Consider the following 27736-nt stretch of genomic DNA (forward strand, 5'->3'; position numbering starts at 1 on the left):
ATGGAGCATATCATAGGTATAATAGCATACTATAAAAGTCACTTGAAGTTTTTGTTGTACTTGTTGAGTTGTTTCAAGTAGCGTCTAACTCTTTGTGAACCTTATTTAGAGTTTTCTTGGCACTGATACTTGAATGGCCTTTTTTCAGATGAAGAAACTGAGCTAAACGGGTAAAATGACTCACCTAGGATCACATAGGTAGTAAGTGTCTAAGACCAATTTTGACCTCATGAGTTTTCTGAGGCTTCCCAACTGTAGCCCCAGCACTTTATTCACTGCACTGTTTAATTGCCCCTAATTTCAAGTATGATTCTAAAACCAAGAAGCAATTTCTGGTGCCAGAAAACATTACATGTATTTTTGGTTGGGTTTTCGATATTATTGCTGATTTTTCTTTTTTTTTCCTAATCCAGAGTAACTACCATAGATTATAGAGAGGGGAGGCTACTTTCTGACTAGGTAAAAATGTTCTAAAGAATTGAAAAATTGAACAAACATTAAATTCTCCTCCAGAAATGCCAAACTTTCACTGGTTGTTACTCTTCCTTTCATGCACTTGTAAAAATGGAAAATAAATTGTAATTTGAAACAGTTCCTTTGGCTAGTATGTTTTTAAAATATTTCTTGATAATGCTCCTTATGACTATAGAACTATTTCCATGTAGGTATATGCCCGAATGTCCGAGGTCTTGGGAATAACAGATGACAACCATGTTCTAGAAACATTTATGACAAAAATGTGAGTTAATACTTTGATTTCTTATTCCTTTACTTTTTGAATATTGCTACTTTAACAAAATCTTGATATTATAGTTAAAACTGTTTTGGTGTCTAGACTGTTTTCATTATGGTTTCTATGTGGGCACAGCAGTCTATAACTTGGGTTATTTTTACAAATCTTAAACCCATAAATCATATGGAAGACTGTCTTCTATGTCAAATGATCCATTAATTAAGAGATGGTAATGCACACAAGAAAGAGCATGTGAGTCTAGGAGTTCTAATCAAGTCAGCCCCATCTCACAGCTTTGGATAACTTTGGGAAAATCTCTTTACATCTCTAAGCCTTAAGTTCCTCCTTTGTTAAAAAAAAAAAAAAAAGGAAGATTATCATACTAGCTAGTTCCCTTCCAACTCTGAAGTCTGTGATTCTTTTGTGCTTTGAGATGTTTCTTAGCTTACAAATGCCAGTGACTTCTTAGTTTGATGGATTTTAATTTTTTGCACATTGATTCGAAACAGTTGAAAAAATATCCAAAGCCCCAACCCATTGGAAAGATTACTGTTTATGGGAAGAAGAAAAGTAGGAAAGCATCAGAATTCTTTCCATCTGTTCCTAAAGGGACAATTTCATTACCCCTTTAAAATTGTAGAATGAGGGGCAGCTAGGTGGTGCAGTGGATAGAGCACCAGCCCCAAAGTCAGGAGGACCTGAGTTCAAATCTTCTCTCAGACACCAACACTTCCTAGCTTTGTGATCCTGGGCAAGTTACTTAACCTTGATTGCCTCAGCAAAAAAAAAAAAAAAAAAAAATTCTAGAATGAGCATAACAGTAAACTTCATATCCCTTGCTTTCCCTATGATTTTGACTTAGAAAAGTCTAAAAATTTCACATCCATGAGAAAAATGGTTTATAGCTATAGATACAATAATTTCTTTCCAAGAATTTTTGAATAGTGGGGCTAGTTTATTATAATTCTTTTAATGTTTTAATTTACCGTAATGTATATTGTCTATATGCAAATCTAATTTTCTCTATTAAAAACCGAGACATCTATAGAATGTACAGAAATCAACTTAAAATGACTGTATATTATTAAATGACTGAGATTTTTATTCTTACAGAAGAGTGAAGTAGAAAACATTTACTTGTTTTGGGGGGACAGTTTTACATTTTGTGAAATGTGTGGTAATAATAATCTGACCTCTTAATTAAATTTGTCTAAAGTCAATACTGGCTTCTCTTCCAGAAAAAATTTATCATATAGTTAAATCTTTTTTTTTTTTTTTTTTTTTTTAGTGTTACAAACCTTAAATACTGGGGAAGATGTGAACCTGTGATAGTGAGAACTCTGCAGTTCCTAAATGATCTTTCTGTTGGATATCCTTTTTGCTATATCTCTGGTAGAGCATGAACTGTAGCATGATGCATATATAGCATTACTATTATCACTGTTAATTCTGCCAAAGTGGCAACCTTGTGTGTTACCCTTTCGCTAAAAGTTCCCTGTCGCTAAAAGTTTTCATTAGAAGCTAAGTGATCATTTGTCAAGCTTACTATATGATATTTTTATTTCAGAAAGGATTTGGACAAGATGAATTCTGAAGTACCTTCAAATCTAAAATTGTATAATTTTTAATATTTGGGGACTATTTACCCAATCAATTAATATTTATTAAGCAGTTGTTACTTATAAGACACAGCTCAGTGTTAGGAGTACAGTGAAAAATGAAAAATAACATAGTCCCTGCCACCAAGGAGCTTATTATCTAATAGAAGGAATGATGCAGTCACACACACACACACACACACACACACACACACATACACACTTATAATATAGGATAGAAAAAAATATTTTAATGCAGGAACACCATGTCTTCACAAGGTAGACTGGTGGATAGGTTCCTTCCTTCTTTGTAGGACTATACACTGTCATGATACATAGAACTACTTCTGAAAGGGAAATTAGAAATTTAAAACTTAGAAAGCATCTAGTCCAGCTGTCTCATTTAAATACCAAGGAGGCACCCAAAGTCCAGAGAAAAGTTATTTGTTTAAGATGGAATAGGTAGATTCAAACCCAGATTCTATAGTCTCTAATAAACAAGTAGCAGAAGGGGAAGGGAAAATGCCAAGATCACAAACAGCGTCATAGTTCTAGACCTTAAAGGGATTCCAAATTAATGAGGAAGCTGAGGCCTAAGGAGATGTAGTAACTCATAAGTAGTAAGGGCAGAAGGTGGAATTTAAACCTGTACACTCTGGCACCTCAGCCATGACTTTTTTTACTGTATCATGATGCCTAATACAGGATTTTCTTTGAAGGCTTCTTTTGTACAAGTAAATCCATAAACAGTTAACTATCTAATATGTGATTCTTTGCAATATATCAAGGAGCTGATTTTGGTTCTGGGTTTGTTTGTTTTTTTTTTTTAATTAGGACTTTATTTTTAAATATCAGAATGTTTTAAAATATTGCACCATAGTCAAAGAAAGAAAAGTGCTGAATATACTGGATATTTTTTAGGATCATCATTTTGTCTATTAAAAGGAAACAAATGAGAGTGGATGAAGAAAGAGTGGGTAATGAAAAGAAAAGATCAAACTGTAAGCTTAATCATAACATTTTTAAATTTTAACCTTCACAAAACCAACCACATAGAATTTTTTAAAATAGATGTTACATTACATGTCAAATGCACAAATGTCTTTAATATTTTATTTTTAACTAAAAATTAAATATTTTGTTAATTTATACTTTACTGATGCTGTCATGTTCCATGTATGAGCCAAACATATATAAAGTATTTTACCTATGAGAAATGTAGAAGGCACAAAAATATTAGTCTAGTTAAGTATTCAGTATTAGTTGATATTTTAATTTCAGCATAACCTTCTGAAGATAGTGGCTTCTGCTTAGCAATAGTTGAGGTTGTATGGAGAAACCTTTAACATAGGTTCACTTCAGTAATATGTTTGTATTAGTTAAGTTTAAAATTGTGTTCCTTGGCAAACCATAAAAGATTTCCAAAGTATTAGACACCCACTTTTGTGCTGGAATTTAATATGCAACTTTTTATTGGAAAATAATCGTCCTTGTCTGGCAAAATCCACCATGCAATATTTCTGTTAGTAGGTATAATGCAATAAAGACAGGGAGGGCTATTTATCACTACAAATTTTGAGGATTTCAGGATTCTTTTTATTATTTTAATATATTTCTTTGGTATTAAATCAGAAAAATGATAAATTACACCTGTCGAGGCTGTTTTTCTTTTTTACAGGAAAGTGATATACAACCCAATTTCTGTGGTCATTTTGGCTTTTAAAGATATGTATTTTTTTCTTATTAAAAAAAGTCACACGATATTTTTTTAATAATAATACTGAAATACTTTTTATTTTTAACATATGAAGTGGTTTATAAGTACTCCCTAGGTTTTCAAACTTTGACTTTTTCACAGTGAATTGGTTTATTTAAAATATTTTGTGCAAATTAGATATTTTATAGAACATTCCTTGTAGGTAGAATTATCCCATGCCTTACATCTAATTTTAATTTTAAACTAGAATTAATTTGACTTGCATTGTTGTTTTTAGCAATTTCCCATTCACTCATATCTACCATTTTGATTATTTTTCCATCATGTAGCTTTTAGCCCCTCATGAATTGGTTTGGAAAATGTAGTTTTTAATTTTATAAAATGTTTACCACTTTTGATCAGTTTTCTCAAAGTTTTTTTTAAATGATTCCAGAAAACATTATATAAAAGTTAAAAAAAACTATGACATCTTTAACAAAGGAATACAAATGATTTCCACTAGTGTGCATTGTTTTTGTGTTATTTTAACAATTATTTCAGGTTTGCATATTTAGAAATATATATTAGCTCAATTTGATTTCAATGCTCAGTTATTTGAATTATAAATCATTATGTCGCTTCCAGCTGATCAGTCATGAAATATCTTTGAATTCATTTACATAATGGAATATGTGACTGGTGCAACTATATCAGTGTAGTCATGGTGTTCCCTAATGCATTTTTAGTTGTTTCCAATCGTTATCTTTACTATAATATGTTTTTAATCCTAATTGTTATTTTTAGAAAAATAAGCAACTATTTGGCTTATTAAAATGTGGCCTTGTTTAACAGTGCACTGAGGTAGAAACCATCAGCCACAGACCATTATTAATTAGATTATATTAATAAATAAATAATATTTAAAATTTTGTTATCTTTAAGAGATAAAATAATAAATTAAACAGTAAATAAGTGAAAAACAACACTTTCCCTGCCCCTCAAACTGTTACCTTCTTCAAAAGGGCAGATGGCTTGTAGTGGTCTAAAATAAAATCTTAAATTTTATCACTCACAATATGGATTGTTCCAGATATTTAGAGTTGCTTCTATTCTTTATCATTTTATCTGCTTCTGAATTGACCTTAATCTGTATATTATAGCATATTCCAGAGATTCTTTATTTGAAATCCTTTAAGTTGGGGAAGGGTGTTATGCTTTGATCATTATTTTCAATATAATTAGTTTCCTTTATTTAGTATTTTGTTTTACATATTTAAAAACATTATTCTGAGACAGTCTAAAGGTTTCACCAAACTGCCAAAGGGATGCATGATTCAAAAAAGGTTTAGGCCCCCCCTAGTGTACACAATTAATCTTCTTACTTCAGTTTTCTAGTATTTGATTTGTCTTGTAGATATTGAGAATGCAAAAATAACCTCCCTTTTAAGAAGAGATACCAGCATGGGGTACAATTGCTAGAAAATTTCATTGGGTAATTTAGCTTAAAGCAGAAAGTCAGATGCCCCAAATACACTTGCATATTTATTGCTATTCCCAAGAGGATTTTTTCCCTACTTAGAAAATAGTTGAATTGACTTTTGCAGTGACAATAAAATAATATCACCAAATAATTATATCTGTGAGGTTGCTACCTCGGAACTCCATATACTGTAGCTAGCCAGTCAAGTTCACCCTAAGGCTGCTCTTTTTCTAAGTGGGCAACTCTCCAAATTAGTCATTATAATTTCTTTAAAATCTAGTGACCACTGGAAAGAAAATGTTATATTTCCTCAGCTTATTTATTATATAATAGGGTTTTTTTCTGTTCTTTCCATTTCCAAAACTGATTTTAAGGAATTTGTGAAACCAAATGTTTGATTTGTATTTTTCAGGTATGGTGATACAATGACTATCCTTGTGAGGGGCCAGTGTGAAATTTCCTCACTGTGATACACCAGATAATATCATTAGATAACACTTCTTTGAAAGTTTATCTTATCTACAGTTGTAATCTCCAAAATTGTTCTGGTGGTTAACAGAAGCAGTTATTTTGGAGAATGGATATTCAGTAGCATGTGAGCTATTAGCATAACTAGTTCAGTTAATTAGTGAAAAAGAAGGAAAAGGATAAAGTTGGTTTCTATCTAAATTTTTTTGTTTCAATTTTTTTTCTTCCTGTTACCATTTTTTAAAATAAATGTTACTTTTTTCATAGTTTGCTCGTAGGTTTTCATAGTTTCATAGTTGCAATTCATAATAAGATAAGAGATCTTATATATGGTTAGATATTTAGTTCAAATAGATTAATATTTTAATTCAGTGACATCTGGGCATTTTATTACAAAATATTATAGTATCCCACCATTGATTTATCCTCCAAGACTAGGGATATAAGAGGTATATTCCTAACTTCCTTTTAATAAATCCTGAATTTACTTATTTAAGCCTTTCTTAAGCCCATTTATATTTCTACATCTATTATATTGTATTCTGAAAAAGGATTCTTTTATTTCCTTTCAATCTATCTTTGAAAACTCAAAGGACTATCATTAGTTCTACTAGATTGTAATTTGGTAAACAACACTGTGTTAATTGACAATTTGTACTGATATAAACTAAAGTCATATCTTCTCTTAGTCATTTTTCTTAATACACTAAAACATCTCTTATTCATGTTCATGAAAACTCTCTTATCTTGATCATTTTGCATGTCTTTTCCTAGACCTTATCCAACTTTATTTTATCTTAGGGTAAAAAGAATAGAATAACATACTGTTCTAATTTCATTATTTTAATAAAAATAAGATAAAAATAAAAGGAAAACAAACCTCTGTTTTCAAAGGCCTTCTTAATTAATCAAAACATTTTCTTTACCTTTTAAAGGGACACAGCAGTACAGTGGGCTGATAACTTCAAAGGAATATCAACCATGATTCCAAACTTATTTTCTTGGATTATAATTTAAAGCAGAGTCTGTGATTTTTATAAGCATGGCCCATCTTGTTTTTACCTTGATGTATTATCTTATATTTGCCCACATTGAAGCTAATCTACTACTTTTCATCTTGCCCACATACACCTTTATGAGATCCCCCTTCTGCTTATCCATTAGTACAAAATTTTACCACATAGAAGTCTAAGCATTATCAGCAAACTTGATTTTATTGATGTACTTTATTCATTTCTGAAAATTATCTCATCACAGGTACTTCTGCTATGCAAATATTGATATTTCCCTCTTCAGAGAATAATTCATGTAGCCCACTTTTATTTCCTGGCTTTGCCTTTCCATGAGTGTTTTGTTTTTTTGTTTTTTGGGGTTTTTTTTTTTTTGCTAGTCAGGAATGTTGGGTAGAAATCAGCTTTGATTTTTAACTCTCAGACCCATCATCTAACTCCTTTAGCCAAGTTCTGCCAATTCTTCCTTCATAACATTTGTCTTTCATCTCCATTCTTACTTAGTGTTCACCTGTTCTGTAAGAACTGCCTTTCTTAGGTCTTAGTTCTATTATGTCACTATCTTTTACAGAAGCTCACAATTACTTCCCATCAGTTTTTATGCCAAAATAAAATTTCTGATCTTGGATTTGAGTACATTAATGAATCCATTATTTTATCAGTGTCTGTAGTCCTTCCAGTTTTGTTGATTAGAATCCTGTTAGCCTATGCGATTCTTGTCTGGGCAGTGCTATGAACTCATAATAGAGGATCTGCCCAATGTGTTGGCAGCCTTCCTCAAGATTAGGACTTCCTAACCTTGTTTGTACTCTTTTAGCAGTCAGGGAAAGCCTTACTCAGTAAGATTTAAGATATACCCAATCAATACATAGGCTTGCAAAGAAAATCAGTTATTATGAAATATATCACATAATGAAATACATATAGCTCTAATGAAGTATAAACAATGTTATCAAAAAAAATTAAAAAAAAAAAAAAAGCTCCTAGAAACCAGGAAGAACACTTGGTCTAGATTTCTAAAATATTCCATGTGTACCAATGCAACCACCATGCTGTTTTATCAGCTATCCCTTTCTCTTACTATACAACTGGCCTACATTTCCTTCTAATCATGTATGTTAAATTAAAATCCTTGCAAAGTCCTCAACCATTATCCCTGTAACTTCCTAATTTTCTTCTCTACCTTGTTTTCTTCTTTATCAAGCATATTTTCCTTCTTCTCTTACATTCTTCGTCTTCTTTAAACCATGAGCCATCACATCCATTCCTTTCATTTGAAGTCTTTTTCATTAAGTCCTTCTGATATTTCAAAATTCTACTAAAAATACTTTCTTGATGAATCCTTTCCAGAGTTATCTCATGTTCCCTTTTTTTTAATGACAACTAAAAAGCATCTAATTTGTAATAAACTCTCCTGTTATTTTTTTTTCTCAGAATAGTTAGTAAATAAGTATCTATGACTAGTAGAATAAACTATTCCTTGTTGAACTTATCTTGCCTTACACTATAAATTTCTCAAAAAATAGGACTTTTTTCCTTTTGAATAATTTCCCACAAGATATATCACAATGTTGTTCAACTAATGGATGCTCAATGCATGTTGCTTTTGGTCTGGTTGATGGATTAAGTCTTTGCATCCAACTACAATTTCTGGTGAGTCAGAGGTCTGAGTGAAAGATAGTTTTGTTTTCCACTTCCTGCTTGTATATTGGTTCTGCCTGTTCTGTTGAAGGAAAATCTTAGAATTTTGGAATTTTTGACTTTGTACTTGAGCTTTCTGAAGCAGCAATAGAGTGGCTAAAGAGCTGGCCTAAGAAGCAAGAAGATCTGAATTCAAAACCTGCATCTGGCAGGTCCATGTTTAGTGATCCAGACAGATATCAGATATTTTTGATCTTCATGAGAAGAGGAAATTACTAATCAAGGACTTCTCACATTAATGAAGTCCCAGACCTTGTTGTTGTTGTTTGTCCTTCCTTCTCAAAGAGTACTATGACCTCAGAGAGATGATGCTGTGACATGCAAGTGAATTGGATATAAGTAAGGGAGGCTGGGTTATGTCACCTGCCCCACTTTCCCTTTCAGAGCTTCTGGGTCCAGGACCAGATATAGATCAGGACAACTAGAGATAGATAGCCCTGGATGCAGTGGGAGACTTGGCTTTTTTAAGCTAAGGTCTTCAGCAGGTCTCAGTTTGACTAAGGCAGCAATTCCTTCAGTGATTAAGACTAGGTAGCAATTGAGGCAAAGAATTTCCCCTTTTACCTAGTCAAAAATAAAGAAAGAAAGCTAGGAGGAGAAGACCGTCAGAGTTTCTGGCTAGAAGCAGAAAAGATTCATATTTATATTCCATCTGCATCAATTAGGACCCATACTATGATCAAATAGGGCTTAGCTTAGGACTGGCTAATCAATGAGAATCAAAGTGGTTTGGATTTAAGGCATGGGAAAAACAACCATCACCATAGATTTCAAACATATTTGTTGTCATTATCACCCTTCCAGTTATTTCTAACATATTGTATTGATAACAAAATAAATAAATAAATCGTTTCCATGAATGTAGCAAAGGTTTTGGATCCTATTTGGATTAGCAGGTTGGTTCCCAGAGATAAGCTCCTCCCTTCTACCTATTGAGTTCTAGGAATAACCTAGATAATAGTAATAATAATAATAATAAGATTCCCATTCAGTATTTCCCAGTAAAGACCATTTGACCAGTTAGCATCTCCCCAATATTAATTAATTAGGTTTTTACAAAGAGACATTTCCTAAGAAAGTATAACAATGGCTAAAGTACAATAGCAACTCTCCAAACCCAGAGATGCAACCTCCCTTCTATACACAAAGTCCCTGGAGAGAGTTGACTCAAAATTAAAGTGGTTGTTATAAAGCATTCCTTCACCTGATTTCTAGTAAAGAAAGATACTTCATGGCATTGCGATTCCTTCCTTCACAAATTTCCCACCAAATTCGCTTCTAGGTGTTGTATAGCCAATAAAAAAGTGCTTATAGTATACAACATCTCAGATACCAGGTTGATTCTCTACTGGTCTATGTCAAGGAGGTCACTCCTCAGGACACAGTCACATTAGATTTGTCTTCTGCTGCTACCATCAACCCTAGTTACTGAAAAGACCTTTGATGACTTTTTTGACCTCTGAGTTTCACAAGATTACCTGGGTCATTCTGTGGCACCTGAGATCTAGATAGAATAAACAGAAGACACTGATCATTCACATTCATTGTCACACAGAGGCCTGGAGGCAGAAATTGCACAATGCCCCTCCCCCTAACCTAAAAAAGTTAGTAGTAATTTTAGCCTGGCTTGCTGTCAGGGAAGAAAACAGCCATACTTATTTCCAGTCCAGCAGCCAATTAAAAGGCTGTTTAACACAACAACAAATAAGAAATAATACCTGCAAGTACTCAAACAGAAGGTATCCCAGTCCCTCCCTTAACTCATACCCAAATATAGGCTTACCAGACTTCCACATGGGTGGGTACCTGGCAAAATATATGGTACATTGTTTAAGGCTTGGGACTTAATTGACTCCATTAGTTGAAAAAGGTATAATTCTGTCCTCAAAATATTATCCATAAATGTGTAAGTGATAGCTAGTATCTATGTAGAACTTTTAAGATCTGCAAAATATTTTGCATATATTATCAGATTTCATCCTCTCCCTAAAAGGTAGGTATTGATATTATCTCCATTTTATAGATGAGAAAAATGATGCAAACACAGAAGTTAAGCAACTTGCCCAGCAACACATAGCTTATCTAGCATCTGTCAGGTCACCTGATTCAAATCTATCATTCTATCTGGTCTGCCACTTAGCTGCATTTCTATAGATTTTTTTCTTTTTTTTTATCAGCAAAAATCTACCTTCTCTTCCACTCTTTTCACCAAACTTAGAAAGAAATATAAAACTCTTAATACAAACATATAGAATCAAGGAAAACAAGTTTCTGCATCAGTTATGTCCAAATATGTGTATATATATATACATACATATTTATGTTTATGTCTCACTCTGTTCTTTTGAATGCTTCTATTTTAGGTGAGAGGTAGTTTCACATTGAGTCTTTTGGAATTATAATTGGTCTTTATGCTGATCATATTTCCTTAATCTTTCAAAGTTGTTTAACCTTATAATATTATTTTATAAATTGTTCTCTTGGCTTTGCTCATTTCACTCTCCATCAATTCATATAAGTTCAGTTTCCTCCATTATGATTATTTTCATAATTTCCATGTAGCAAAATTCTATTGTTTCACATTTATATACCATAACTTGTTGAGCTGTTCCCCAGCTGATTGTTGGGTACCCTTCAAATTTCCAGTTCTTTGCTACCACAAAAAGCTGCTATAAATATTTTTATGCACCCTTAAATAGATTTTCCTAAGACTAATCTGTTCCTTAGGACATGCTCCCTCTTATCCCCCCTCTTCCTTGTCCCCTCTTCTTCCTATTTCCCTATTAAGTGAAATGTATTCATGTTGCCGGGGCAGCTGGGTCAGCCAGAGGATCGAACACTAGACCTGGAATCAGGAAGACTCATTTTCTGGAGAGTACAGGTCTCAGGCACTGAGTATAGTTGTATGATTCTATGCAAATCATTAAACTCTGCCTCAATGTCTTAAACTGTAAAATGAGATAGAAAAGGAAAAGGCAAACCTCTCCATTATATTTGCCAAGAAAATCTCAAATAAGGTCATGAAGAGTTAAAGTCAGCTAAAAACAATTGAATAGCAAATGTTATATACCCAACTAAGTGTATGTATGTGTATTTTTCCTCCTTTGCTTCAAATGAGAGTGAGTTTCAAGTATCATCAGTTCCCTATCCATTTCTCTTCCTTATTTATATAAACTTCTGCTTACACAACCTGATTATGTGAGATAATTTTTCCTAACCTTCCTCTCCCTTTTGCTCTCTAGTATATTCCTCTTACCCATTTTTCCATTCTTCTTTTAAAATTTGTCAAAACTTAACAAAACCACTTCCAATTCCACTTTCTTATTTAACTTCCCTAATAACTCCTAATGATAATATTGCTCTGAGGGCACTTATATACCCATATGAGAATGAGGGCATCATCTTCCCATAATAGAAAAGTAAACAGTTCATCTTTGCTTTGTCTTTTATGATCTCTTACTCGTGTTCACCTTTTATGTTTCTCTTGATTCCTTTGTTTGTATTTCAAAATTTCTCTGCAACTCCATCTTTTCATCAGGAATGCTTGGAAATCCTCTAGTTTATTAAAAGTCTAGGTTTTTTCAATGTTATGCGCATTTTTGCTGAGTAAGGTATTTTGGGTTGTAAGCTTAGGATATATCCTGCAATATTGTATTCCACCCAGGATCAGTGATCCAGAACTAGGTAAGGAGCTACAGAGCTACTAGTTGGCACCTTTTCCTAATCCTATATTACTTTAGGCCTTTTTATGGTAGTTCTGGGGTCTCTTGTCTTGTTCCGTAGCTTCTCCCTACCCTGGAATGGTTATGTGGCTTATCTGACATAAGTCAGATCCCATCCCCATTATCTGCACATTTCTTAGCTTTCTCCCTTTGTCAACAATGAGATGGATAAAAGATTCATTGTGATTTTTTCCTTGAATTTCCCAATAAGGATTTGGTCTAACATTTTCTAAACCTGTTAGAAGTTATATGTAAGGAGCTTGCCATATTTCTTGCTGCTATTAGATCATCTTGGTTTTGCCTCCATATATATATTATTCTTTAGTTTTATTATCAGTATAATCTATTCAAACATATTAACTTATTTTACTCTTTTACTCTCTGAAAAGTGTTCTAGGCTCTATGGAAAACTAAGCTATTCCATTACATTAAGGGAACAACACATTCTCATCCTATTTAGTAAAGTGAAGGTAATCATATGCTTGTGCCACTTGCACATTGTTTATTGTAAAGAAAGTATTTTGTAAAACTTAAAAGAGCTATATAAATATGAGTAATTATCATTCCTATCATCAATACTTAATTTCATAATATTCATCCCTCTAGTAGAAGATTCTCCCATTTTTTCTCCAATATTTTTCTTTCTAGCCTTTCCCCATTAGTAATGCCAACCTTTGTGTTTCTTGCCTAGCTTTTTCTTAAGTAAATAGATAGAAAAAGAAACCTTTTGGCAATTTTATTGTAGCAGTCTAATTGCATGATGTGTGTCTATACTATAAAGACAAATTTCATGAAACTGGAAGACAGGTTAAAAACCTTCTTATGTATCCTCTTAGTAAATCATTCTCTGCTACAAAACGTCAGGAAACTTTCTTTCCTGGACTGTTATTCTGGTGGTATACCATTTTCTCTGTTTTTTCTCTATTTCATCTCTAGGAATATTGCCTTTCTATGGCTGTACTGACAGCTGACAGGAATTAGCCCATTCTGTGATAGAACTAATATAATTGAGTTCTAATTTATGTGTCTCCTTTATTCCCCCTTTTGGTTCACCAGTGACCTGATATTGCCAGATTCATTTTGTGTGTGTGTTGTCTTTTCCCCCATTAGGCTGTAAGCTCCTTGAAAGTAGACTTGTTTTTCTTTATCATTGTATCTTCAGTACTTAGTAGTGTCTGGCACATGGTAGACTCTTAAATGTTTTTTTTTTCTGATTGGCTGACGAACTGAAGGAAACTGAGAGCCTAGTTATCCAGAGAAGAGTGAGTTAAAAGTGAATATGTACCCTGCCCATCTTTCTTTTTCTTTAAAGTATTATTTGTTTGCTTTGATTCAGTATACCTTCTTTTTATGGCCATAGCAAGCCTTGGGTTTCTGGAAAGAAATATAAAGTCATAGTATTTATGCATATGAACTTGTTTTACTATTATTTATTCCTAACATGAAAAAAACAATGCATTCTTAATTATTTTTTCTTTAGAATGTAATTAAAAGGCACTAAGTCTGGCCTTGGTACAAAGTGCACAGATGCAGTTTTGCAACAAATGTGTCTTTGGCAGATTAGATTCTTCCTGTGAATGTTCTTTTTATTGCTACCATAAATATTCTATTGTCAAAACATGACTTGCTGTTTATTAACAGCACTGACAGAAAAATTCCTATTAATGGCAACATTCTTATTTCCCAAAGACCCTGTCACTTTTAACTTTGCAACTGCAAGAAAATTTGTATATGGTAATTACTTAAGATATTTCCTAGTTTATTGATTCTTTCCCCTATTAGCCAAATGAAGTTTGAGTGGCAATTCTTCCATTTATTGAGTGGCACTGTAAAGTCATCTAGTTTCCATGCTGTGTAGGCAACGAAAGGCTTTCAATTTATCAGCACTGCTTCTGCCCACATCAGCCTGTCAATCAATCAATAAGCCTTATTTATCAAGCATTCACTGTAAATAAAACATTGTTTGGTGGAAAATTAGTATATGAACTGACTTTTAAGTATATAGTCTAGTGGATGAGACAAATTATAAATACTACAGATACCTACAAGAATAAAACCAATGTCATATCATATGTAACTCTTAACACTTCGAAAAAAGCATTTTTACATCCATTATTTCCTTTTGAGCCCTAAAACAATCCTGTGTGTGAGCAGGAATTGTCATCCCCATTTTACAAATGGGAAAACTGAAGCTCCTAGAGGCTAACAACTTATTTAAGGTCACTGAGCTGGTTGTGGGCAGAGCCAGAAATAGAAGCAAGGTCTACCTTACTTGTTAAATTGTAGGCTCTAGACAGGCAGAGAATCTTTTGCTTTTTCTTTGTGTCCTCAGCATTTAATACAGTTCCTGGCACACATTTAGCCCTTAACAAATTATTCTCCTCTTTGCCCCCCGCCCCAATTCCTCTGCTCTTAGTGCTCAAAGCCCGTGGCCCTGAAACATTGAGCCACTTCATCACTAGGTATATGTCATATACTAAGCTCTCTGATACCATTCTGAGCAGGATTTTCTTACAATTTTTCTAGCAGAACTCATTGCTTCTTGAGTAATTTTTTCTCCATTATGGCTCTTTGATAATTATTTTATGATAAAATCACATTAAGTAAAAAGAAATTTAAAGTAACATCCAAAATTTAAAAGAGGTCAGTTTTAATTTTCTACCATCAAGACTTTAATACTAAGAGAATTCTTATCTTAATTATAAAATTCATTCTTCTTTTTCATGACTAGAATTCTATATAAGATATGAAAAGTAATTGCATTGGTTAATAATGGATTATTACTGACAGTGAAAGACATTTCTATAACGTATGCTTTTTTAGGATTAATGTTTATCCTTCATATGGAAAAAATCAGTATTATATAGTTAAATGTTGTTCTGGTTACACACTTCTGAAATTAAATTCTTGCCCTCTTCCCCCCCAAAAAAATCCTTGACTACTATTACTTATATTCTTTTAAAAAAACTGGTGAAAATAGAGGCTGTGAAATTCATGCTTCAGAATCATACTGTAAGTCTTATTCTCTCATCTGTGATTTCAGTGTTCTTCATAGTTTGGTAAAACATTTTAACTCTGGATGCCATTTTGTTTTTGTTAGAGTGAGCACTTTCCTTTTCTGGGTGTCAATGAAGACTACAATCTCAGTGACCTCAGATGTCGAACAACATTCTACACAGCTCTTACTCGCCTCCTCATGGTTGATCTAGGTAAGGTTACTAATGTCAGCTTGATAAAGGAAATAAGAGTTTGATTTGAATTTAGAAACCAAAGTGTCTATGAGTAGAAGACTGAGCCATCCAGACTCTCCTACTTAGTTCCTGCTACTTAGTATTGACTTGAAGGAGCTTTTCTCTCTGAAAAAGGACAGACTTGGCACAGATGATCTTTCAGCTCTCTTCAAGTTCACAATAAATTTCTCTTGTTAGTTTTTGCCATCTTATGCCATTTCTAGGAGCTCTTGAAATTTGGGCTTCCATTTACTAATATCAGTTCCAGAAGATTTTTGAAAGGCAGCTTAAGCTTATCCCATCCAAGAGTCCTTTCATTGATTATCTCTCACCTGAACATCTATAACTAGGACTTTGGAACTAACAAGATAAAGTGATAGGTGGGGAGAGAACCAAAATTCAGAGTGCTTTCTTTCTCCCAAAAGTAGCAGCCAGGTCATTGTCTCTTTAGTATTCTCCCAGGAAGCATTACGACCTGTATGTTAACTCTTGTTGAATTAGAAGAGCAGGTCAGTGAATGTGTCATTTATAGTTAAGAATCTCAGGATTGGAAAGTCTGAAGAACCTAAAGATCATGTAATTCAGAGCCCTTATTTGTCAGACACAGAATCACTCCTAGGGTTAGGAGAGGTTGGCTCTAAGACTCCAGAGTTGAGAACAGAATCTGAAGTCTTTGAATTCACAGTCTAGGGTGCTTTTGAAAGCAGGGTGGTACAGTGGTCAGAGCACTTGTCCTGGAGTCAGGACCCAAATTCAAATGTGGCCTCAAATACTTACTGACTGTTTGACCTGGGCAAGTCACTTAACTCCTGTTGGCATCAGTTCCTCATCTGTAAAATGGGTTGATGAAGAAAATGGCAAAGCACTCTGTCTACCAAGAAAACCACAAATGAAGTCAACAACAATAGCAACCAAGGCTGCTTCTGTTAAACTACAATGCAGATGATGGGAAATAGTGCTTCCTTTTCATGATGTACTGATTCATTTATCAACTTAAATATGAAATTTTTTATGTGATAATACTAAAAGAAAGAATGACAAACAACTGTGTGCTATAGAGATAAAGGAATTGTTCCTTGTAAGGGAAACATGACAGTCACTCATATAGGTAACTGTGTTTCTGCATAGGAAGCATTTCACTGTGATTCAGTAGAATAAATTATAAGAAAGATAAACTGCAGAAAGTTTAGAGAAAAGCGTCCAGAATGATTAAGAAGCTGAATGGGATTGATTTCTAAAGAAAGATTAAAAGAACTATGTATGTATAACTTGGCTAAGTGACAACTAAGGCTGGAGGCAAAGAGAACTGTCTATAAATATTTGAAGAGTGTAAACCAGGCATGCAAAACCTGATCATCTGGTCCCCTTCGGCAACAGAACATCTGACTGACTGACAGTTTGGCACCCCCACACTGGCCTCAATTCCAGGCTTCTGGGGGATGGGGTATCCAGGGAAAGCAGAACAGACCCATATTCTTGTCATTCATCATCATCTTCATCACCAGAAATATGTACAAGTGATGTGGGAGGGGCAGAGCTAGATTCTCTCTTGGTTACCAAGAACCATAAGATGGTCCCTTCCCACACAAAGCTTACATTGTAATAGAAAGAAAATCTTACTTTGGCCTCTACCTTTTTGAATAGCACCTTTTTGTTTTCATCTCAAACATCTTATTCCTCAAAGCACTTGGAAGAGTAGGATTTTGAAGCGAAAAAGGATCTCAGAGATCATCTAATCCAACTTCTTCATTTTCTATAGGAAGAAATTTAAACCTATGGAGGTCAAATGACTTCTCAACTTCTCGGGTTATATAAGAGTAAGAGGCAGAGTGCAAATTCAAGCAGAGGTTTTCCGACTCCAAATCTAGATCTTTTTCCACTATACTAGAGATAAAAGATCTGGGTTTGAGTTTTTGCTACTTGAGTTTGGGCAAATTACTTCAACTTTGTTTTGCTTAAATTTCCTTCCCTAGAAAATGAGAATAATTCATATCTTCTACCTCCCTCACAGAACAATTCTAAGACTCAAATGGAAAAATGTATAAGTTTATAAACAATAAAGTGTTATCCAAAAATAAGGTGCTAGTGTATTAATGCTTACTTTTATAAATATGAAATTGCATTATCGATTCCTAATGGATATTGTCAGAATTTCTCCCTTTTTCATTACATTACATTATATTGCATTAAGGCCCAAAGTTGCCACTGTCAGAAGAATCACAGAACCTAGTCAAGTGGTACATAATCATACAATAATTAGGGCCCATGGAACCAGCCATACCTGTCAATACCTAGAAGCATACAGCTTTGACTATTGGCCTCCCGAAGAGGGAATAAATACTAAATTCTTTCTACAAGTCATTTTAAATGTTCAACTATTTGTTGCTCTGAACTCTGTGCAAAATATATTGTTTTGTGAAATCCTGTTAAACACAATTATTTTTTGAAAATTTGTCTTATCTACTAAACTGAATGTAACAGTACTCTCTACATTACTCAGTAAAACAATATGACTTTATAGTTTTATTTAAATAATAATAGTAAATAAGAAAGAAAGAACCTTATCTATTCTTATAAATAACCCTCTTGATTGGGAAACTTTATTCCTATTCAGGATGAGTAACAGTATGGAACAGGACAAGTTAAAGTATCAGAATGTTCACAGAGTGAGTAAATAACAAAAAGCTTTCATAAATTTTAAGAAAAAAAAATAGGTAATCTTTTCATATAACTGATTTACTTTTGCAGTAGCAGCTCAAAATAATTGTTGCCTTGCCCATTAATTAGTCTATGGATAGGTTTCTTGGATTAAAGTGAAAAACAAGTTTTAACTTAATTTGGAAAAAATAGATTGAATGGATTTTATGTCTGAGCCATGCTCACTGAAGTGATTAGAAAAGGGGGTGGGGGGGGAATTGGGTGTCATATTATTTGGTATTTACTTTGAAATGCATTTTGGTTTTTATTCAACAATTTGTACTTTCTGTAGATTTGATTAGATTTGATGTGCCCAAGGTTATATTTCTGATGAAAATGGGCTTTTTTTTTTTTTGGTAATAAATAATTGTACCACTTTATCAAATTGGTCCTTGGCTAAACAGAAAGAATTACCCATTTGTGAAAAGATCAGAACCATTAACCATGTATCATCAAAATATTTTCCCTTTTCAAAATGTGAAAATATGTATTTTCAACAATTTCCATTTTTCTTTCTTTTCTGTATTTTAAAGAAATTGTTCAATTAGGAAGCCAAAAACTGTCTCTGAAGACTCCATGTATGCAAACTAAGCAGGACAACTAACCTCATGGACAGATCCATGCACCCTTCCAGGAATCATTTGAGGTTCCCTAGATTGTTTTTAAATTAACTTTGTCAAACTAATAAACTAAAGGAAAGATAGTATTGCCCAAGCCAGTCAATGAAGAATCTCTAGGGTGCCATTCAGTATAAAACCCTTCAATGTGATACAAACATTTTTTTTAGTTTAATATGAACAAGGGCGAATTGAGTTGGCAAAGGGGGGAAAAAATGAAAATAGCTACAAGGAGGCTCTTCTTCCTTATGGAGAACCTAATAGTACTGATTATGAATTGAGGTTGTACTAGTTGTGAATTTAGTATTGATTGGTACCATTAACTTTTTTTTTATTATAGCTTTTTATTTACAAGTTATATGCATGGGTAATTTTACAGCATTGACAGTTGCCAAACCTTTTGTTCCAATTTTTCCCTTCCTTCCCCCCACCCCCTCCCCACAATGGCAGGTTGACCAATACATGTTAAATATGTTAAAGTATAAATTAAATACAATATAAGCATACATGTCCTAACAGTTATTTTGCTGTACAACAAGAATCGGACTTTGAAATAGTGTACTATTTGCCTGTGAAAGAAATCAAAAATGCAGGCGGACAAAAATAAAGGGATTGGGAATTCTATGTAGTGGTTCATAGTCATCTCCCAGAGTTCTATCGCTGGTTGTAGCTGGTTCAATTCATTACTGCTCAATTGGAACCGATTTGGTTTATCTCATTGCTGGAAATGGCTACGTCCATCAGAATTGATCATCATATAGTACTGTTGTTAAAGTATATAATGATCTCCTGTACCATTAACTTTTTTATCACTTGGAGATTATGTGATTGCTCTTTGAGTCAGAGTGATCACAAAGTGAGCATATGTTTAGAAATGGTAGGACTAATGTTTTCCACAGAAAATAAAATTCTGTGCTATTGATAATTTTGGAAAGAGACAAAACAGTACTATTTCTTTAAATATATATATATATGTTCTTAAGAGTGGCTAGTGGTATTTCTACCTTTGTGTTTTAGTAAGGGTTTTGGAGTGGGATTTTTTTTTTGTTTTGTCACACACACATACACACACACACACACACAAAACTGATATTTGATTACATAAAGGAAAGTAAAATTTAGAAAGTGAAGAAAATAGGGGAAAGTTTCCATTTTAAATTACTTATCTTTCTTTTGTACCAATATTTTTCTGTATTATTATTCTTTCTTGATTATTAACAAACTTCCCTCTTCTCTTCATTATAGAAGAAATTTTGTTCTTTGTGTTTTTTGATTGATTCATTTTCTGGTCAGGATGGAGAGGGAGAAAAACCACACTTTCAAGACTATGAAGTTATAGAAATTCCTGATTACTGCTTAACAACCATAATACACTACAATCATACTCTTAAATGTACAAATAGTAAAATATGAGTCCAGTATAATTTGGGGGCTTCATTTTTATGACAGCTAGTGCCCAAAAGTGCCCTAAATGATTTTGCCTTTATTTTACTCCCATGAATAAAAGATAAAGAAACTTCTGGATTCCCAAACTCCATCTCTACAAAACTAAATGAACAAGAATCCTGGTTAACAACAATAAATGAAATTGATAGGTATGAAGACAATATGGACATTTTACCTATGTCCATCAGTTGGCTGAGGTTATCTGCAGAATAAACATTGTAAGGGGGAAGAGGTAGAGAAACAGCTGGAGATACTTAGAATCTATAATGAGATAATTAAGACTAATTAGCTGGCCCTGTAGGCATAAGATAGCCCATTAACTTGAGATCCAGATTTAATAACTTACCTGGTTTTAAAGGTAAAGAGCTCACAGTGCTCAAGGGAATAAGAAACTCTAGAGATGGCACTTTTAGAACTGGGCCTTTGAAAAGGGGGTAAGGAACAAAGTATACATCAACACTTTTTTCCTAGAAATTGAAACTAACAATTTTGGTTCCTTAGATTTTAGTTAAATGCAATATATAAATTTCTCAGGAGAGAATTTAGAATATTATTCACATCTGCAAAATGGGTACAAAAACCAAGTTTGTAATGATTATATCAAATTGCAATTTCCCCTTCTCCCCCCTTTCTAGCAGTTAGCAAATCCAGGATTTAAATAGTATAAACATAGGTTTTCATTGCTCTTTTAACCCCAGTCTTCACACCCAACCATTTTGTTGTCATAGATTCTTCTGGCAGTCTAGTGAAGCCCCAGACCCCCTTCTCAAAATGTTTTAAATATAAAATATAGTATGGAGGATTACAAAGGAAGCCAATTATATCATAATTGTCGATTTTTTTTTACATTCACAGACCCCAACAACACCTGCTTTAAGTATTGTCATATGCTAAAGTACTTCCTCAGTTTCATATAATAATGATAGAATAACGATAGTGATAGTAATAATATCAATTTACATTTTCATATTCAGTTTTTCAAAGTGTTTTCTACAACATTTTGCAATAAGAAATGTAAGTATTATGCTTGTCTCATTTATTCTTTAAGATTTTATTCATGCTTTTTTTAAAATCAGCATCACTTCCCATGAATAATTGGGATAGCTAGAATTTGAAACCAAATCTTTGAATTCCAATTCCTATATTCTTTTGTCCACTAGTGATATGGAGATATGTGAAAATATCCCTTCAGGAAATTTCTGCTTTCTGTTGTCCAGTCATTTCAGTCATGTGTGACTCTTCATGAACACATTTTGGGTTTTCTTAGCAGAGATATTGGAGTGATTTGTCATGTCCTTCTGAAGCCTACTTTACAGATGAGGAAACTGAGGCAAACAGGGTTAAGTGACCTACTGAGCATCACACTGCAAGTGTATGAGGCTGGATTTAGACTCATGAAGATGAGTCTTTTTAATTCCAAGGCCAGTGTTCTATCCACTGTGCCCTGTAGCTAGCTTTCTGCCTTCTATACATTACATTTAGAAATCTTTGTACTGACCAGTTCTCTAGTTGCACCTTCATAAATGAACAAATTTTTATTAAATATATATTGTGTGCAAGGCAATGTCATAATGTACAATATATGAAGACCTGAGATTGAGGAGCCCTTAATCCTATGATTGTTCTGTACTGCCCTTAACTCTCTAATCTATTGTGATTCTGCAAAACCCAGAACCATCATGCTTTCACTCAAGTTTTTTCAAGGACACCTAGAGCCAGCACTTGAATGTGCCAAGCGTCTTTGATGGATGCTGAAATGAAAGTTATGAGATATTGAGAATAATCCTGGATTAAACACTTGTTACTCAAATTTCTATCAGCCAGAGCTTTAAAATGGCCAATCTAATTAGAAGACCCCGGATGGTAAATCATCTAGATCTAAACTAAAAAACCTTGTTTTCCCTCAAATGAAAATTTTCTTGAACCAAAGAATGAAAACTTGTTCCTTATACCAGCACATAAATACCTATTCAGTTGAAGATAATAATTGTTTCTCATACAGCATTGAAAGTTTACAAAGCATTTTATACACATTATCTTATTTGATCCTTATAAGAATTCTGTGACACAGGTACTACCGCTACTAACTTATCCCCATGTTGTGAAAGAAGAATACTAAGCTGAAAGAAATTGAGTGATCATCCCAAAATCATACAAAGTAGTAAGAATCTGAGAACAAACTCAAACCCAGGTCTCTTCTGATCTAAAGATTAGTCCTCCTTACCTTCCATTGAGCTGCCTTAGGAATGGCTTAGGAAAGTTAGCCACCATTCTTAAGGACATATGTAGTGCTCCTTCCATAGCCAAGGGCCTTGAACAGATCATCAGCTCTACTCGATACCTTTTCTGTTTTCTCATGGTACTACCTTACTCCAGCTTAACTCTTCTACTTCACCAAAATGGCCAACAGTCTTCCTAAACAAATCCCTAAGGATTTTTTTCATTCAATTCCTATTCATAACCTGATATATTAGAACAAACACATTTTTTTACTTCATTTTATGATGTCTTAAGCAAAACTCCCTAGCCTTATTAGAGGATAGTGCCGAAAGTACTAGTTCTAGCGACCATAACAGGATCACAATATATTCATTGCATTCTGTATTTTAAGATGCTTGGAGGCCTTGATATATATCTAATGGTAATAATTTGTATATCACCATCCATACCCTTTTCCCACTGACCAGGGGTATTTTTAAGTAGCATTATTTTTTACTTACTCTAGATGATACATTACTGAAAGAATTCATTTAGAAGCAAAAATCTTAACAATTGAGGCAAATCTAGATCTCTTTCCCTTGGACTTAAGAATAGCAACTATTAATATCTGAGTATAAAAGGAAATGTAATATTCTAAACTAATTTTATCTTAAAGATGCAAAGTAGATCTGTTTCTTATCTTGAACAAAAGGGAGAGGGAGCCACAAACTATTATAGAAATTGATCTCTAGTTTAATTACAATCAACTGCTATATTCTAAGAAGTCGTGTCTAACTCAAATAAAAATGGATCACGTGCCTGTCAAATGTTGACATAGAAAGTCACAAATTATCTATTTTTATTATGTATTTATTTTGTTAAACATTTCCCAATTACATGTTAATCAGGTTCTAAAAAATTTGAAAGTTTGTGATAGGTGAATTTGGTACCTTCTAAAATATATATTATTCAGACATGAATACAAGTAGAACATTTTGTTTTTGAAAAGGCATACTCTGTCCCCAATGAACAGTCAGTCAGCAAGTATTTATTGAGCATCTGTTTTAACTGTATTGGACAGTGAATAGATATAATTCAGGATCTCTGCCCTGTAGGAATTTAGGGGCTTTGGGGGAAAACAAGTCAAATACACATAAAACAAGGTAATAAATAATAAATTGCCAATTTATGTAACATGTAACATATTCAACTTTGTATTGTAGATATATATATAGATATATATATATAGAGATATATATATATATACATGTGTTTTATCTCCCCTACTAGATTGTAGCAGTGTCTTTCACATAGAATGCTCATTTACTGCTTCTTGAATTTTAATTCCCTCCCAAATAGATTTTGGCTAAGCTGAAAACAATACACAATTTAAAATGATTTAGCAATAAGGAGTCTGTATATTTAAAGTACTTTCAATCCTAATTGTTTCTAAAAATCTTTTTAAAGTTACTCTCTATGCACTGGAATTGGAGCTGGGAGGAGGAAGGAGTTATTTTGCACATTGTTTGTATTTGTGTGTGTGTGTGTGTGTGTGTGTGTGTGTGTGTGTGTGTGAGAGAGAGAGACATGCATACTATGGATATATCACTTTCTGTGGTTGAGAGTTAGAAGAAATAGATAGAACTCTCCAAATATATGTGTGTTTAATTCAATAAGCACTTAAGGGCCTACTTTGTGCAGGGAATACAAAAATAAAAAAGTTATGGTATCTGTCCTAACATTTACACAGCCTATTGAAGGGGAAGGGAGGTAGACATGTATGTAAATAAATATAACACAAAGAGGGTGTTGTGATAGAGAGAAATGGAGAGAATGCTTTTAGCAGGAAGATTCAGGAAAGATTTGTGAAGATGATAGCTAGGCTGGATCTTGAAGGAAAGGTTCTGAAAAGTACGCACAATGAGGGAATTCTTTCCAAATATGGGGCATGGTCTACAAAAATACAAAGAAAAAGGAGATGACATTTCGAGTCCATAGAATCACTCTTAGCCGACATTGGCTAAATATAGAGTACATGAGTGTAGTAATGACATAAAACTGGAAAAGAGAGATTAGAAATAGATTACACCAGGTAATGCTTAATTGCCAGGCTAAGAAGGTTTTTGTTATTATTTAAGCAGAGGGAAGCCACTGAAAGTTTTTCATTAGGGTGTCAAATCTGTTCTTAAGATGATTATTTTGTCAGCTATGGGCAGAAGGTTGGCTTGGAGAAGGAAGAGCCTGGAAATAGGAAGATCACTTAAGAAGTTAGCCAGGTGAGAGGTGATGAGAGGACCTAAACTAGGCTCAAAGCAGTGTGAGTGGAAAGAAATGGAATAATGTGAGATATTGCAAAGATAGAATCTGTAGGGTTTGGCCACTGTTTAATGTGGAAGATGATATAGGTAAGAGTTTAAAATCCATGTGTCTGCCACAATGATGTTTCATCAACAGGAAAATAGGAAGAAGCAGGTTTAGAGGGGAAGGTGATGAGTTCATTTGGGGGCGAGTTGAAAGGCAGGACTAGAAATCAGGGGAGAGATTAGAACTAATGTATTTGGCATTCATCTGTGAATATGTATGCCCAGTGTCAACATGGTGCTTAACTGATGAGAATAAGTGACTAGACTTGTAATTTTATTGATGTCTGGTACTTTCCAATTAAGAAAACTCCCACTGCGACTGAAGATCAGCACCCTTTCTACAACTCATGGTCTTAGAGAGTGACCTGGAGCACTAATAGGAAACAGTCAGTTTGTGACAAAAGTGGGATTTGAACCTAGCACCAAATCTAGCCACCATCCAACACTGACTCTATGTACTTAATAAATCCTTGTTGTTTGATAGAGTGACAATCTTGGGAATTAATGTTATCACCAAGGGAGAGAGGGAAGAAAAGAAGATTCTCAAGAAGGCCCTGGAGATGAAATGATTGAAATGTACTAGAGCATTTAAAATTTGCTCACAATATATATTGACATTGTTGGTGGTGCTTCTCCTCCTCCCACCTCCCTGAAAAGTTATCTTGTATTTACATATTTATTTTGTGTATGTTTGGATATGTTGTCTCTCTCCATAGGGTGCAAACTTCTTAAAGGAAATGTACTGCTTTGTGCACATATGTGTATGTGTCAGTGCACCTCACATAGTGCCTTGCACATTCTAAGTACAATAAATACTTGTTGACTGTATACACAAAAGAGTGAAGACTAAGTGATAGATACCAGCATACATAATTAGTTGCTGTTTCCTCCTGTGTCTTCTATGATGCCATTTCTCATAGTACTTAAAGAAGAAGGCTATGTTTCTTCATAATTAAATGCTTCTTTCCTTTAATGAATATAGTGATCAACTATTATCTTCTTGTTTCTGTAATATAGAACTCTTACTTTATACTGAGATATCCTTTTTTTAAAAATGATTCTTCAGTGAGTTACTAGTGAAGCCCCTGCTTAGATCACATGTTTTTAGTTTATATGCTATAGGTTTCCTAAAGAAAGAAATTTTATTTTTCACTTCTCCAGATTATGAGAAGGATAAATTTAAAAATCATTTTTGGAAATGTGTTTGTAGTTTTTAAAATTATACTTGTTCTATAATTTAGAAAAGGTTTGAGTGTATATTAATGTATTAGTACATTTCAGTCATGACAATTATGAATCTAACTAAAATTGCATTGTATGTTGTCATTAGTTAACAGGTGGCACATCTAGTAAAATTTGAGTCTGGGGAGAAGAGAGAGCTAGAGAATAAAGGAGAGCAAGGGAGTGGGAGAGAAGAAGAGAAAAAAAAGGAGAGTATACTAGAAAGCCTCTGAAACAGGGAGTCTTCGCCTGGGGTCTTTATTTATTTAATTTTTAATATCATGTATTTTATTTTATGCATTTAAAAACATTCCGAGAAGCTGTCAGTAGGTCTTACTAGACTGCTTGAAAGTCTGCTCTAAGCTGTGTACCTCCAAAAGTCTACGGGTCTACAAATGACTTGTCCTTATCCATACTGGTAGTTAGTAATAGATTCAGAGCATGAAATCAAATTCTAGACCTTCAACTTATTCCCTACCCAGCAGAGCCCAAGGAGCTATCATAAAGCCAAGAAAGAATTACATAATGAGTAAAGCATTCAGTTTCATCCTCAGCAAGTCAATAAAAATACGAATCCCTTTTCCCTCACATCCTCAACTTTATACTACAAGTTGTGTGTTGTAGTATAAAAGCAGTTTAGAGCAAGAAGTATGATATCGTGGAAAGAAAACTCAACAAGGAATCATGGAACTTGGGCTCCAGTCCCATTTTAGTCACTAGTTATCATCTAACTTAGGGCAAGTCACTTAGCCTTTCTTAAATCAGGGACAGTAGTATTTAGTCAACCTGAAATCAAAGGGACTTTGAAAGATTCAGATTAGTGTGTGTGTGTATGTATGTATGTATGTATGTATCAAGTTGCTTTAAATAATATTGTGCAAAATTAGATCCATAAATATTTTTGCATTTATCTTTAAAATAAGTAAATTGAAAATATCTCCAGACCACATGCTTACTTTTGGAGGTAATGGGTAATGTTCAAGTGTTACTTTCTTCCCTTGTTTTCCTTATGCAAAGAAAAAATGCCTTGATCAAGTTTCCCATGTAGCTGTGGTGAATTCTTTTAAAAGAATCCATTGAGGATCCTGGTCTATTTGATAAAGAAAAGCTTTCTTGCTCATTTATTTTTTAATTAATTGAACCACAAATAAAAGCGAATAATAACTTGCCCAACTGACTGGGCACCTGGGTCTGAGAACTCTTCAGGGGCTTGGCATCTAAAGAAAAGCCACTCTTAGTTGTTTTGAGAAAGTGATGGATCCGTGTCCCCAAGGCTTTAGAAGTATCTTCCCTCAGGGCCTTTGAAAAGCTTCGGGGGCTCCACTGCCTGAGGCAGGAATCTGTTCGAACAAATACTGAATCAGGAAAAAAAAAATTGCTGTTAAGTAGTTTTACTATTTCATTTCCTCTGAAAGAAAAAGAAAAAACATCAGACTATAAATTGAGCTAAAGATATATATATAAGGCATGTAGGCTGGGCCTGTTTGTAAATGTATTGTCTTATTCTTGCACAGATTCCTCGGGATAGACAGTGCACTTGCTGCCTGGGCTGATG

The 27736-nt window shown here is 33.7% G+C and overlaps 1 protein-coding gene across 2 annotated transcripts in view; it reads left to right on the forward strand.

The window, feature by feature from the left end:
• The window catches only part of RANBP17 (RAN binding protein 17), a 339284-nt gene that overhangs the window by 234755 nt on the left and 76793 nt on the right, over positions 1-27736 (forward strand). For both annotated transcript variants that reach the window (XM_031953652.1, XM_031953653.1), the window contains 4 exons: positions 666-739; positions 2022-2102; positions 15357-15420; positions 15509-15617. In XM_031953652.1, the coding sequence (XP_031809512.1) occupies positions 666-739; positions 2022-2102; positions 15357-15420; positions 15509-15617 (328 nt within the window). The remainder of the gene's footprint in view (positions 1-665; positions 740-2021; positions 2103-15356; positions 15421-15508; positions 15618-27736) is intronic.

This window comes from Sarcophilus harrisii, chromosome 2 (assembly GCF_902635505.1).
Source record: "Sarcophilus harrisii chromosome 2, mSarHar1.11, whole genome shotgun sequence".
NCBI lineage: Eukaryota > Metazoa > Chordata > Mammalia > Dasyuromorphia > Dasyuridae > Sarcophilus > Sarcophilus harrisii.